Genomic DNA, 14,497 nt, shown 5'->3' with positions numbered 1-14,497 from the left:
CGTAAAGAGTGGGTGACATCTGTAAATGTTAACATTTTAAAAAATGGACAAAATATAATGACATACATTATATATAAAAACATGTGAAACAATTCACGCAGCCTTCTTTCAAGTTTAACACAGACAGCATCAAATTAACATTCTCACATACAGAAAAAACAGCGGCCCTGTACAGTGGAAACATGCTGCTGAGTTGTGGTCAGACGTGTGAGACAGCGTGGGTTAACTTTAGCTGAAATGACACCAGTTTAGAATGGTCCCTTAATCACAGTATAATCACTATAATCTCTATTCAGTGTATCATGGGTATTCTGTGTCTGCTAGAGCACATCATTTGTACATTGCTTATTGTGCTGTATTGTGGGTTTTGGACACCAAACAATACATACATATGTATAATTTACCTATTATTCATAATATATAGTGTTACATTTATTTAAGTCTGGTAAATTCTAAAGTGTTAAATAGGTTTTAAAGTTAGAAATCATATTCCTGTTGACAATAGAACAAGATGCTCTGAAGCAGGGACATAGGAGCCTAAGGTCACCAGCACCAATGCCAAGCGTGGGGTAGAGGGGTATAAGGTTCCCCAGTATGGAGCAGTGGAAGTTCTCTAGAGTGATGGACCACCAACTAATACCTTTAGGATGAGTTGGAGTGGTGTTTGTGATTCAAAACTAACATCCAGCGTAAATACCTGATCTCACTAGTGCTCATGCTTCTGAATGCTATCAGATCCTCACAGCAATATTACAACATTTACTGTAAAGCCTTCCCTGAAGAGTAGACAGTAACTGCAGCAGAGAGAGACAAACCCCTTTTTAATACTTTTGATTTTGGAGGAAACATTGGATGAGCAGGTGCCTGCAAACTTATGGCCATGATGTGTATATTCAGTATTAGGTGTGCCCAGTCTTTATTACAGCTTTCATTATTTTTAGGACACTTGCTTTCAGTTTTTTAAAAGATATTTTTCACTCAAAATTCAGTTTTAGAAGTTGAATTTTCTATTTCTCACGATCCAAGTGATGCCAAACACCTTCAGTGATGTCAGTCCATTGCACTGAGAACATCAGCAGCTTCTTCCGACTGAGTTGCAAATGCTCTTCCATTTTTTTTGTGTGTTAAGTGTGAAGTCTATTCTAAGTTTTTATTTCATTAAGCAAGAAATTAAGCTTTTTTTGTTTTTTCCTTATGTACATAGATTGCTGTAACCCATTTGTTTGTTTGTTTTTTTTACTTTATCCAACAATATTTGCACATGTACATCTGAGGGTGGCAAAAAACACTCACACTGTGGAGATTGGTCATGAAAGAACACAGTGTATGTTACTTTGACCTCTCAGCCTCATCTGATATCATTAGGTGCACTGGTACGTGCCACACAGGCCTTGACGAAGCGAGATTACAGTCTGTACCCTGTGACTCATTCTCACTGAGTCATGACGCGCTGAGGCAACGAATGAAGCGGCAGCACACACTGGAACACAGGGCAACGTGAGTTTATCGGCAAGCAGCTCGGGGGAGGGGAGAGAAAGAGAGGAGACGGAGGGAGGGAGGGAGAGAGCGAGAGAGACGAGGGTGGCAGCGGCTCAAGTTGTGTACTTAATGAGGATAGTGTTGCAGCGGACACCTGTGTGCGCGAATGGAAAGATCGAGAGAGAGAGAGAGAGAGAGAGAGAGAGAATAGTGCATAAGCCACACTGAGCAGCTGCTCTTCCTCATAACACAGGAGGGCCTGTTCCTCCAGCCTGTCAGGGAGGCTGCCTTAGCGGCACGTGAGCTGAGGCGCTCCTGTGTTTGTTCTGGCCCTGAGAGAGGTCTCTGTGTGTGCGTGCGTTCATGTGGGCGGGTAGCGCCGTTTGATATGAAAAAATAAAAACAAGCATTACAAAAAAAACAAACAAAGCAACTGGTTTAAGGTTCAAGCGCGTCCCACCGCTTTTGCTTTGAGAGGTTTCCATCATCAAAGCTGCCCTTCAATACTAGTGCTATGGAAATTAGCCCTGCCTTCGGAAACAAAAAGGGGCGAACCGGCGTGTACCTGCCCCTGCCCCTGCCCCTGCCCCCGCCCCCGCCCCCTACATGAGAAAGGTGTTCCGTGTGAAAGTAGAGCAGGGGGTTGGTCAGAGAAAACGCTCGCGTAAGCTCACTGTACACATCCTGAACACGGAGTACTGTTTGGGCGACTGAAACAGAGCGTCCTCCCTGCAGGACAACACCGAGGACTGCTGGACAATGGAGCGCCAAGGAACTTTGACCTTACAGGCATACAGCCTTTACAGCTCCGTATACAGCAGTTACTCACCCAGTCTGTTTAGTTTATAAACAGACGTGGGTAGAAATGAGTTACATGGTTTTAAGTCAAGTTTTGATGGATTTGTATTTTCCCGATTTATATATTTGTATTTTCAAATGACAAGTATATGCGTTAGATGAGGAATCTATTTTAGTGATTAATATTCAGTTAATTGACTGTTTATGTCTACCTTACGTTGGCTGTGCATCTGCATTTTGAGTTCTCATTTCAGTTTTAGACCAACTGCACCTAAATGAGAGGAACAGCGCCCAACAAAGCTCAATTCTCGTGCTGATAAATCCTGAACGTCAGGGTGTTTCCTACCGTTTGGAGCTCTAAGCGATCTCGCTTGAGTGACTCCACCGATCACATTTATACGATTGTGTTTGACAGAAGTAACAATACTTAATACTTCATTAATGAAATTTTAAAAAGCTGAAGTACCCTGAAAGTGCCAGAAACTCCACAGCAGCCTTACGCTACTCGGTTCTCAGTTGTTGACCTGGAACTGGAACCTGAGTATGGATTTAGGCTCCGATCGTACTTCCTCACAAATTACACTTCACAATTTTAGTCATATAATTTTAAGAACACTGGGGAGGAAACAGGATTACACTGACCTGCTTATCAAGACACACATAGTGACTTGGATCAAACACAATTTTGTAATAGTTTAGGGGAAGGAATTTCTGATTCATGCTTGGCAAGACAAGAAGTAACAAATCTACAACAGAAATAAAATGCACGAGTGAGAAAGATTCATAGAACTCCAAGTTAAAGCCTAGCTGGAGATCGACCGTTCCCAACCAAGGTCTAGGCCCCCTACAGGGAAATGCTGTAGTTCAAGGTATATCAATGTATATCACGGCATTAAACTCATAATAAACAGATGAATACAGATTATTATAAGCATTTTAACAGTATATAAAAAAAACAAGCTCAAGTTTTAATCCACTGGCATCTCTTTACTTTTTTTCTGTAAGTGACGGCATGAAATGAGTACTCACGTCATTATGGTAGCATCAGGTTTTAAATCACGGTCTATGCTTTCTCTCAGTAAAACGGTATAAATAAAACAAACATGTCTAAGGATGAAGAACCCAACACTTCAAGGACTATGAGAGCTTCACTTTAAAAGTCCTTTTCACATTTTTGAGGTGGAGCTATACATGAGATTAAACTAGTTGTGTGCCATAAAAAAGGGTTTACTTTGAATGCAAATAAGGCTCTTTCAAGTTTCAGTGTAGAAATGTCTCTATACCAACAGCAATAACAATATTTGAGGCTGAAAAACTTCATTTACATAAACGGTCTTTTGTGGAACCCAACTGACCTGATTAAACAGGTGACCAATGTCTAAGATAGAGACATGACTGGTACAATCACCAGCAGAGGGAAAAAAATTAAAATACCAACATTCCTGATTTCACCATATACAACGCTTCACCATTGACTGCCTTTTAGTATGAACAAAGCATTCTCTCCACTAATATGACAACCACCTTTGGACTCTTAACTAAGCAAAAGGAATGTTTTCTTTAATAAAAACAAAACAAAAAAAAAAAAACAGCAGCAATTAGGTTTTACTGAGGTTTTTTTGTGTTGTTGGTATGAGGGAAATGCCAACTGAAGCTGAACATGGAACTGTATACAAGATAGGTGGAATATTATTTTGAAGGCTTCTTGGTACAGTAAAGCTGATTAAAGCTTGGGCTCAGTCTCTGAGGTCATCCTGTCTTGCTCTGTCCGCTCAGTGTAGAACAGGATATAGGCCTTAGCTTTGGCCACCGTCTGCTCATTGACCAGAGTCACAGTGCTGTCGTTGAAGTGATACCAGCGGCCTTCATGATGCCCATATGCCGTGTAATGACCTGATCCCACCCTGCAGGAGAAAGAATAACAGAAATACTTATGGCTAGTACTAGTACAGTGCTATAGTAGCTTGTAGAAAGATAAATGCATAAAGCAAGAAAGAAAGAAAGAGGGAGAGTGGATAGTGGCCAAAGCCTAACGATACAGTATCTCCACCTACTGGTGAGATTAGGGATTAGGGAAGTGCATGCAGGGTAATTCTTCCACACTTCACTTTAACTACCAGAATGGCAGAATACACTTCTTATGGATAAAAGTCTGAATTTGCATACAAAACATGTATTACAATACAGCAAAACAGATTTCTGCTCACCCAGATCCATGATGCACCACTACTGCAGCAAGGTCATACAGGCAGCTTTCAGGAAGACTGTTTTCAGGCTGAAAACAAAAATACAAAGATTGAACTTAACAGTGATGCACATTTAACTTTAATCAAAATTCACTTAAAGACAGAAAACATGTTCAGCTCTCACCTCCAGTAAATAGCGCTTCATGTCAAGGCCTCGCAGTGGGAACTCCACATAGGTATCAACCTTGTTCCTCAGAAAAGCTGTCCAGTGAAACCTCTTTAGATGCAAACATAGGACCTGCGATAAGATAGAGAGCATAAACCACAAAGTATAAAAATTTTATATTTCCAATCAGCTGGGTTCTTAAGTATTGAAACATGGGTCTCTACCTTAGGCAGTTTCTGGATCCAGAATTTTTTGGTGGACTTCTGTCTCTTTTTACATTTATGGCACATGTACAGCTCTGTTTCATCAAGCTCCTCCAGGTCAGTGAAACTAGAAAGGCAGTCTGAAGAACACACAAACTGCACTTTAGTCACTTCACAAGCCACCATTCCCCAAAAGAATCCAACAAGAGGCACTTACTGTGCAGGTTGCAGGTTGGCCCTGGCTCTTGGTCCTTAGTTCGTTTTACTCGAAACTGGCTAGGAATGTCCAAAGAGAGGTCTGGAGGACAGGCACTTAATTCAGCGAGAGTTGTTCAAAATTATACAAAGGAGACAAGCTGGAAAAAGGCTCACCTAAAAATGGGTCAAATTTCCTTGACTCTGTGCCACATATCAAACAGTTGACTTCATTCTGAAGCACTCCGCCAAATACAGAGGTGACTATTGTGGGGGTCCCATTACTGAAAGAAAGAAAAAAACCAGCACACTCTGTTTGGACCACATCTCCATGTCTCTCTACCTACTGCTGTATACAAAAATTTGGACACCACTTCCCAAATGACATTTTATTTCTTTCTGCAAGTGTTACTTAGCAGGTACTTTACATTTAAACAAACAAAAAAAAAAGGATGAAATAATAACTGTGGCATGTGCAAAAGCTTCCATAGATAGCATAGATAGATTTTTTTTTTGGAGGAAGCTAGGGCCTTCCTATGTTTGTTAAAGGAATTTGCACCCACTCTTCCTTGCAGAATACTTGCAGCTCTGCGATATTCTTGGGCCATCTTGCACATGCAGCATACCCACAGATATCCAATGGCATTCAAGTTAATGGACTATGAGGGCCATTCCTCAGCTTGCATTTCTTGAAGTAGTTCATGGTGGATTGAGGTATGTTTTGGATCATTGTCCTGTTGTAGAAGCCAGCCTCTTTTCAGATTCAGTGTCTTTTTCACCACGTTTAAAAGATGACAAAGTGTTCCCTTTGCATAATTTGAAAATATCTGTTGCCCTTTTCATTGTTGGTAAATTTAAGGATGAATGGAACAAAAGAAATGTCCCAAAATTACTTGGAAAAATGTCTGGTTCCATTGACTTACATTAAAAGTCAAATAGTTTTTTCCTTCTCCTGTAAAGTTATCATTTTGGAGATACAAGGTTTTCTTCTGGCAACAGCAATACACACTATATTGCCAAAAGTATTCACTCACCTGTCATTGAATTCAGGTGTTCCAATCACTTTCATGGCCACAGGTGTATGAAACCAAGCACCTAGGCATGCAGACTGCTTCTACAAACATTTGTAAAAGAATGGGTCGCTTTCAGGAGCTCAGTGAATTCCAGCATGGTACTGTGATAGGATGCTACCTGTGCAACAAGTCCAGTCATGAAATTTCCTCACCACTAAATATTCCACAGTCAACTGTCAGTGGTATTATAACAAAGTGGAAGCGATTGGGAACAACAGCAACTCAGCCATGAAGTGGTAGAGCATGTAAAATGACAGAGCGGGGTCATCGGATACTGAGGCGCATAGTGCACAGAGGTCGCCAACTTTTTGCATTGTCAATTGCTACAGACCTCCAAACTAGCTCAAGAACAATGCATAGAGCCACATGGAATGGGTTTCCAAAGCCAAGCAACTGAATCCAAGCCTTACATCACCAAGTGCAATGCAAAGCGTTAAATGCAGTGGTGTGAAGCGCTGCCACTGGACTCTAGAGCAAAGCTTTCCCAGAAGAGTTGAAGCTGTTATAGCTGCAAATGGTGGGTTGACATCGTATTAAACCATATGGATTAAGAATGAGATGTCACTCAACTCATATGCGTGTGAAGGCAGATGAGAATACTTTTGGCAATATAGCGTACAATTCATATTTCATGTCATTCTTGCAATGTAAACATAAGATTGTGAAAGCCATTACAGTCACAAAATCACTGTGGTCAGTTTAAATCATAGTGATGAACTCAATTGCTGTTACCCTCTTATGTAATAACTGTCAGAGGACTAGCTTCAACATGGACTCCGTTAACTGCTGTAGGCCTTATATACTAAAATGTCTGTGTGTAGCACAATGCTACTTAAACCTTTCATCACAAAAACATTTCTCCAGAATCTGCACTTTGTAAGGTATGTCTACCCCATCAATTCCATCTCTCACTGCCTCTCTTTCAGAACAGGATTACTCTGCTGTATTGCTCCATACAACCCAATGAACACGCCACAACACAGCACCACTGTTACAATACACCCAACAAATCCACTTAGGCTGCCTCTCGGACTGCAGTAGGCTTCACTTGTTCAGTGTGTCTAATGCAGGCCTAGTAATATAATCACAACAGGATGGCTCTACTTCCAGCAGAGGGTTTTGTAAGAACAGCAGTCTGTATGCAGGTCAGGGACTGCCTTCTGTGCAGTGCAGAGTTAACATTAAAGTTATTAATGCTGGAATAAACACACTAAATTACTGGGAGACAGTAAAAAGGCGGGTGTCCCGCTGAGCAAGACTTTAATCTGTGGTTCTTCTCTAACCCATCTGGGCACTGCCTTGCAGAGAAACTTGCATACTTCATTGCAGCACTACATTTAACTGATGTACTGTAATTGAATGTAACTTCTTATCACCCATTACACTACTTACAAATTCTTCAAATTAGAATGGGTGGCTGGTCAAGGCCTACAAAATAAAAAAAAACACTGTATGTGTGCTGAGGACTTACATGCAACATTTGCTTTCTGAGGTAAGATTTGGCCTGTCTGAAAGCAGGCTGGGACCAGGTAATCCATTCCTACTTCCCTGCAGCTCTCTGTGCAGGTGATCCAGCAGGTACCGCAAGAACTCGTGAGCATCTTGCTGTTGGTAGCCCCTACAAAATATATATAGTACAGCATAATCGGTTTCTGTTTTCAGCAAGTTTAGGATCCATTCAAAATCAGGTAAACTAATTCAGTTCATTAACCAAAATTTAAAACAAATAAGGAACCGTGTATACATTAATGTAAATTCAAATTATGTTAATTAAGAGGTACAGGAATTCGTTTAGAAATCCTTTACAGATCAGACAATTTACTGAAAGGGAAAAACAAATTAAAAATCATCACAAATTATCATATTAAAAATAATTTGTGCACAGAGTGAACTGATGTGAGCTCAATCAATGGAAGTACAATGATCTTTTTAAATACATACTGGAGACATATACCACATTCCAGTTAATACTAATTCAGCTACTAGCTTCCAGTAAAACTTAGCAGTGTGGGACAGCTATACACCCTTCTCAAATATGTTTGGCATCAGTGACATTAAAAACAAAGACAGTGAAATTAAGGCATTTGTTTCTCAACTCTCAGAGGGCAAAACCAACCAAATAGGCAGAGTCAAAACAGAGTTTGAGAAATACTATTGCACTATAGCGTAACTCCTAGAGTCAAAGGTGGACAAAGGAGCCTAAAGTAGTGCAGATAATTTACACAAAAACATCAAAAAGTCATGTTACCTGAAACTTGGCATTATTTTCCAGATGACATAGAACAGAGCATCTGGACTGAAGGCAGTCTGATTCCCTTGCCAAAGGGAACACAGGGTTTTCCTGAGCTCCTCTACCAGGGACCTGTCAACAATCACAGGAACCTGTACTGTCAGCTCAGGATAAAATCACAGGCAACTGAAAAACTTTTGTTTCCACAACATAAGCACCCATTTCGACACACTTTCTGGCAGTTGTATTCAAAATGCATTTTTGCCACATTTTTCTACTAAATGGGACTATACGAGCAGCAAGTGCTGGAACTGGTGATGTTTGTGGTTAGTCAAAAAAAAAATTATTTAGAGTCATTGACATTGCTTCATATTTGTGTGATTTCACATGGTTGCTGCATTCTGAACACCAGAGATACCCTGGGGCTGACAGTCCCACTGGCGTAGTGAGCCCTCCAGCCTGCGAAAAGCTAAAGGCATGCTCAGGGGGTATGACTGCAGTATCTACTATACTGTTGACTCATTCGACTAACTATTGCAACCAATACAGGCAACAATCTACTAGTGATCTAAGCATAATATGTTGAGCAATGACACTACCACTATGCCAGCAAAATAACAGACAAAACTATCATATGTGAACCGGGTAGTCTAGATTTATCTTAAAAGTTCTGCAAAAACATCTTGTTTCAACACATCGTTGTGCGATTAAACAGGCTAACTGACTAGTTGAATGCTCCATTTGGAAAAAAACAACATATAAAGATGGGTAGTTGTATAGCTGTGACTTTGACCATAAAATACTGCCATTATTAAAACTTAAAGGCAAGATTATCCACCCCCGCCCCATCCACTAGAGAGGACCTTACACACTGCTGTCCCCCTGGCTTCTGGTGTGGTACATTCTTCTTCCTGCAGTTTTCCCGCTCCGCAGCGCCACTGCTGGCAATTCTTTAAAGTAGCAACTGAATTCCAGAATGTTACTGGGGGGGAAAATAGGATAAAATTAATCTTTCACCCAACAGAGGAAGTTAAACATGTTAGCAAAGATAGAGCCCAAACTTATTGACTTCTAGGCTTTGGGTATTTATTCCTTTTAGACAACAGATTAAAAGAATGTCCAGAAGATGCCAATTACCATTAAAGCTTTGGCAGAGTTTAGTTTTCCATGGAATAGGGAGAAAGAGAGGGAGCCAACAGAGGTATTTAGTGCAGATTTAGTGTTCTTTCACAGACATAGGTCCAGATTCAGAACAGTGCAGGCTGTTATATGAGTACTCTGCTGTCAAGGCAAAAAGCACATGGTGTTACAAATAGCCTACAATTTGCTACTATACTTTGTCATTTGATTACATAGAATTACAGATTTTATGCAGACTTAGTAGGTTGAACTTTTCTATCAAATAAAGTGAGGTCACATTTAATCCAAGGGACATTTTCACCCAGCTGATGGAAGCTGATGTACAGCTTTTAGCTTGACATGAATGACTGATATGAGCTCTGCCTTATTCCACTGGTGTGGTTTAACAGTCAGGTCAGCTAGTGTGAGTCTGGCTGTGGTCAGCAGGCAGTCAGCCCAATGCTTCTGGCTGCTGACCAGAATCCATTACTGGCAGCTGACTGGCCAGAGGCTGTGCTCTCCATTTGCACAGCTCAGCAGCTCCACAAGGGACCAAGTTGCATTCCAAGCCCAGCAAGCAAGGCCACCCACACCTTACTCAACTCGTCACACAGGACCTATAGAAGCCCTTACCTGAGGGACTGGAGGATGGCATTCATAAAACATGTGTTGCCCAGGTTGCGCAAACCAGTGGCAGACAAAGCAGGAGGGCCACCCTAAAAGAACAATGGTGTAAAAATGTTTTATAATTTATAATGCAAGTTTTTATAATCACTGAACAAATCACTAATAAATGCATTAGTCATACTTTAGGCACACACTGAAAATGATTTTTGCTCTTATTGCAAAATCAAATTGCAAAACAATTTTGGCTGTATTTATAAAAAACTTAGCAAATTAAGTGGTCTGAGTGAGACTACAGTCTGCTGAAGCATTTTGAGCAGGGTTTCACTTTTCCCCTTTACAGAGCTTAATAAAGTGGTTACATAAGGGCAAAGACGCATCATTTCTGCCAGAGTGCCTAGCAGCCCAGCCAAGAGCAGTCAATGTCTCACTGACTCACTGGCTGACTCCATTGTTGAAATGTGCTTGAGTGAGAGCCATTTCAAAAGACAATGTGCAAAGTACAGGTGTCATTTTGGGGGCCTACAATAACAATAATATTGCTTTTGCTGCTGCCCCAACAATCGCAAAGGAAAAGTCCATTAATATCTCAACATAATAATGCAGCACTTACATTTTATGCAATTACATTTCCAAGATAAGAAAATTCATTAAACTTTCATTTAGACCTGCAAGTACCCACAGTACTTGTAGTAAATCTTGAAGGAAATGAGATGATTTTTCATCTTTGTGCAAGGACCAGTATCACTCATTGATCACCACATTTGCTGGAAAAGGTTAAGGCATTGCAGAGCATCTAGTTTGTCTTTCAGTGTGTGATCAGGTCAGGACTAGCTTTAAGGTTACCATGACGTTAAAAAAAAATCCCGGTCTATTAATGTATATTACACCACTTACCTCTTTTTACAAATACTTCAATATACTCAAAAGCTGACACTTAAATTTTTACTCAAGTATTTTCTGGCTCCAGACAGACATTCATCTATACTTTCATCTTTAATTAAGCATGAAACATTTGACAGTACCTGTACCATCACTGTTTCTCTGTACTTTTTTTCTTTTTTACAAACTGTCAATAATCAATCACAGATAGCTAGTTATATGGAGGGATAATATCCAAGAACACCACTTTTCTCCAACATTAGCGCTGCTTGGAGACAAGCACAGCTAGCAACACTGTTCTGGATGTAAATTTTTAAACACAGTAGCATAATGTGATCTGAAATAGGTCTGACCTCCAATTTGCCACTACAAAAGCAATGGAAAAAAGCATAGTCCAGTATTCAAAACACATTTTAGCAATGCATTTGGGTCAATTTACCATCCACATCATTCAAACATTACTCACAACCCAACCAAGTAAATTGTATCATTCCTTTTTTATCCATAATGTTAAGACAGTTAAATTAAGCAGTTAAAGACAAATGTTTTCAAAGATCATCTCTCTCAATTTTGGAGCAGAGACTTACACAATCCTCTGGGATCTTGTCAGGAGATGCACTACCTGAGAGCTTTCTTTTTCTCTGTCTGTCAGTATTCGTCACAGAGCTGAAACAGAGACAATCAGTGTGGTATTTGCTGAACATTAGCATTTTAAAGTACAAACTTCATGATATTTTTTACCCATCCATATTCAGCCTACCAGTTACACAACAAGCTGCAGTCAAAAGACTGATTTCAAGAAGACTGAAGACATTGAATGCGCACTGAACCACATAAATACATTGGACAAGCTGTATCGGCACTCTTTAATAAATTAAAATGTAGAAAAAAAGTGGACCTTCCTTTAATAAACGATATAAGAGTGCATTAAACTATATTTTTTCAAGTAATCACAGCATGGCAGTGGACCGTCTCTTTAACATCAGTACTCACCTTTCTAAACTCTGAAGATGCTCTCTCACCCGCTGCACCTGACCCAGTTTGGTGTCATTTACCACAAAGTCATCACATCGGTAACTGAACAGAGTTCAAATGAAGGTCAAGATGACAACTCAAGAACACATGTATAACTCAAATATTTTAGAATTCTATAAAATCATTAATAATTCTATTATTCTGTAATTTTAGGAAGTTAAAGTGAAATGAAACGAACCAGAATGTGCTATAGCTGCTGCAGTCCATACACACAGAATGCTGCTGAAATTTCTCCTTCTCTGGTTTTCTTTGACCACTTGTTGGACTCTGAATCTCCTCAAAATGTTTCTTTGCATGGCCATTGACATATCTTCCAAAGAGAGAAACTGATTCACATAACTTGTCTTTATGATTACTGGAATTGAATGTTACATGTTTATATTGCTGTTTTGTGTCATGCATCACAATCATCGCTGTACTGTGAGTATTGTGTGAGTAATGTGTATAACAGCAGACACGAGGGCTCAATATGTTACCAATGAGTGAATATAAGCAAACACTTACCTTCCACAATGCACATTCAGGCAGGTGAGGCAAACCCAGGGACTTTTGTTTGACCGGCAAACTAAAAAAAGACATAGAATCACTATAAACAGGGCTTGATTTGAGAGGGGATACAAAAGTGATGATACGATCTTCCCCAGCGCCCGCCCCCTCCCAGAAGTAAGAAATGAAAACAGATAAATTGCCCCACTGTAAAACAACGTTTGTTAGATCATGTCAGATGTGCACTTTCGATATTCATATTGGAGGTTTATATGCTGAATTGCGCCCCCACACAAACGTAGCTTGTGCTAATCGTTTAGACTCTGGCATAACATTGAAATGTTGAAAAAAGTGTAAACCTAAAAACTATTTCTGGTCCGTCTTATATAGGGGTTAAATAATGTATTATCCCCCAGACATGGTCTGATATTTGATTTAGCTTTTAACGCCCATATAATTTCATATAAAACTCATGAGAGTCGTCCGCGTGAACACGTTACAAAAATATTATAAAAAACTAGAGTAGCTAATCATAAATAGAGAACCACTTCACATGTTAAAACTGAATCAATCAAACAAACAAAACCGTTACTTTAGCCGCAGTGACCAGCTGGCTAACAAGGCACACATAACGTTAGCTTCATAAGCTAGCATAGCTTAGCCTAGCCCACATTTTAAACGGTGAAGCTCCAGCTAGCTAACCTAGTAACCAGACAGCTGAATATATAACCCAGCTTTGTAATATTACTGCAGTTAAAAGCTAGTTCACATGGTATTGTGCGTTTTAACTCGGCAGTTCAGAACGAGTGCAACTCACCGCTACAGCACCATGAAGATGGCGAGCCGCTGGGGAACCGAGCGGGGTCCACCGCGACACACAGGCTCGAGCTGAGGTGAGGACACTCCATCAGAAAGAGAGACAGACAGGCGGACAGACAACCACGCGGCCACTACTGCACCAAACTAACCACAGAACAACTTTGCCGCCCAGCACGGTCTCTGCTGACTGCTTCGCCGAGAAGCTCGATACAACACCTGCCAATAAAACAGAGAATAACACGCAGGCTGAGCTAACCTAGCTGACTAGACCGGTGAGCTAAGGCGTTCGCTAGCTCTGCCAAGGCGAAGCTGTTTTTAGCTGCATGCTCAGAAACGGCTAACATACACAAACACACACAAACCTGCCGCTGAAACGCCTTAGTGTAAACGCGTTCTCGGTCTTTTTGGACTCTGGGAGGAATATAACGGGTCGGGTCACCGTTTGCTCGGCGCTGCTGAGTGTAAGCGCTAAACTAAGCGGAGAAAGCGGCTCTGGAGGAAGTGGGCACCCAGCGCTAGCAGATGACGTAGACGGGTCAGTGGGGTCGCAGAGTTTAGGAGCGAGATAAATAAGCGACTTGAAAGAAATACGCCTTTAAAAGCCACCAACAATTTCTCGAAGATAAGGCAGCAAACGGGCGAAAAATGTTCACTATCACGTGAACGCGGCGTCTCACTAAACGCAGCTAACTTAAACGTTTGGCTTCGGTATTCCTGTAAAGTTTAACCATATAGGACCTGGTAGTATAATCTTTTGTACAAATGCTCTGAAATAGACAATAAGCTGAAGTCGGCTCCTTAATCGCCGACGTCTTTTACAATTTTCCGTTCCACCTTAAATTATGCAGCTCATTCTTGGCCTGTAGCAGAGTAAACGGTGCAGATTCGCTCGGGTACGGATACAAGAACGTGTTACCCCTACACAGTTTAAGGTGGAACGGAAAATTCGAAAAAAAAAGCCGGGGATTAAGGAAACTTCAGGCTTATTGTTAGATGTTTTTGAAACCTGAGATTTCTTTGAATGGTATGATATTTAAATCAAACTTCAGTGATGCCTTTTATACACAGTATAAACATTTGTCAATAGCTTGATTAAGATTTAAACATGCAAAATCAGTCAAATATGTCTTATTACTTTAATTGGCTCAAGGAATAATGATTTTGTAGGGTTGAACAAGTTATGGCAGTACAATTTGATCTTA

The 14,497-nt window shown here is 40.5% G+C and overlaps 1 protein-coding gene across 1 annotated transcript; it reads right to left on the bottom strand.

Moving 5' to 3' along the window:
* Window positions 1-3,243: 3,243 nt before the first annotated feature.
* Window positions 3,244-13,925, bottom strand: usp3 (ubiquitin specific peptidase 3). The gene is made up of 16 exons (XM_017708360.2): window positions 13,658-13,925; window positions 13,294-13,511; window positions 12,495-12,555; window positions 12,169-12,300; window positions 11,949-12,032; window positions 11,543-11,621; window positions 10,083-10,165; window positions 9,199-9,312; window positions 8,349-8,462; window positions 7,572-7,718; window positions 5,205-5,311; window positions 5,050-5,130; window positions 4,854-4,972; window positions 4,648-4,761; window positions 4,485-4,552; window positions 3,244-4,181 (listed from the first exon to the last, which is right to left on the bottom strand). Exons 2-16 carry the CDS (start codon window positions 13,382-13,384, stop codon window positions 4,001-4,003), a joined length of 1,575 nt encoding a protein of 524 aa, XP_017563849.1. The 5' UTR covers window positions 13,385-13,511; window positions 13,658-13,925; the 3' UTR covers window positions 3,244-4,000.
* Between the last annotated feature and the right edge of the window lie 572 nt (window positions 13,926-14,497).

The sequence above is a fragment of the Pygocentrus nattereri genome, chromosome 11, assembly GCF_015220715.1.
Source record: "Pygocentrus nattereri isolate fPygNat1 chromosome 11, fPygNat1.pri, whole genome shotgun sequence".
Classification (NCBI taxonomy): Eukaryota; Metazoa; Chordata; class Actinopteri; order Characiformes; family Serrasalmidae; genus Pygocentrus; species Pygocentrus nattereri.
This window is presented reverse-complemented; position numbering and strand designations above follow the sequence as displayed.

What these genes read in the sequence shown, in the direction of transcription:
- usp3 (XM_017708360.2), bottom strand. Translation starts at nt 13,384, where the DNA reads ATGGAGTGTCCTCACCTCAGCTCGAGCCTGTGTGTCGCGGTGGACCCC. An exon ending in GGATCCAGAAACTGCCTAAG is followed by an intron (nt 4,762 to 4,853) that starts GTAGAGACCCAT and finishes ATCTTATCGCAG; the next exon opens with GTCCTATGTTTGCATCTAAA. An exon ending in TGAAGCGCTATTTACTGGAG is followed by an intron (nt 4,553 to 4,647) that starts GTGAGAGCTGAA and finishes TTTTGTTTTCAG; the next exon opens with CCTGAAAACAGTCTTCCTGA.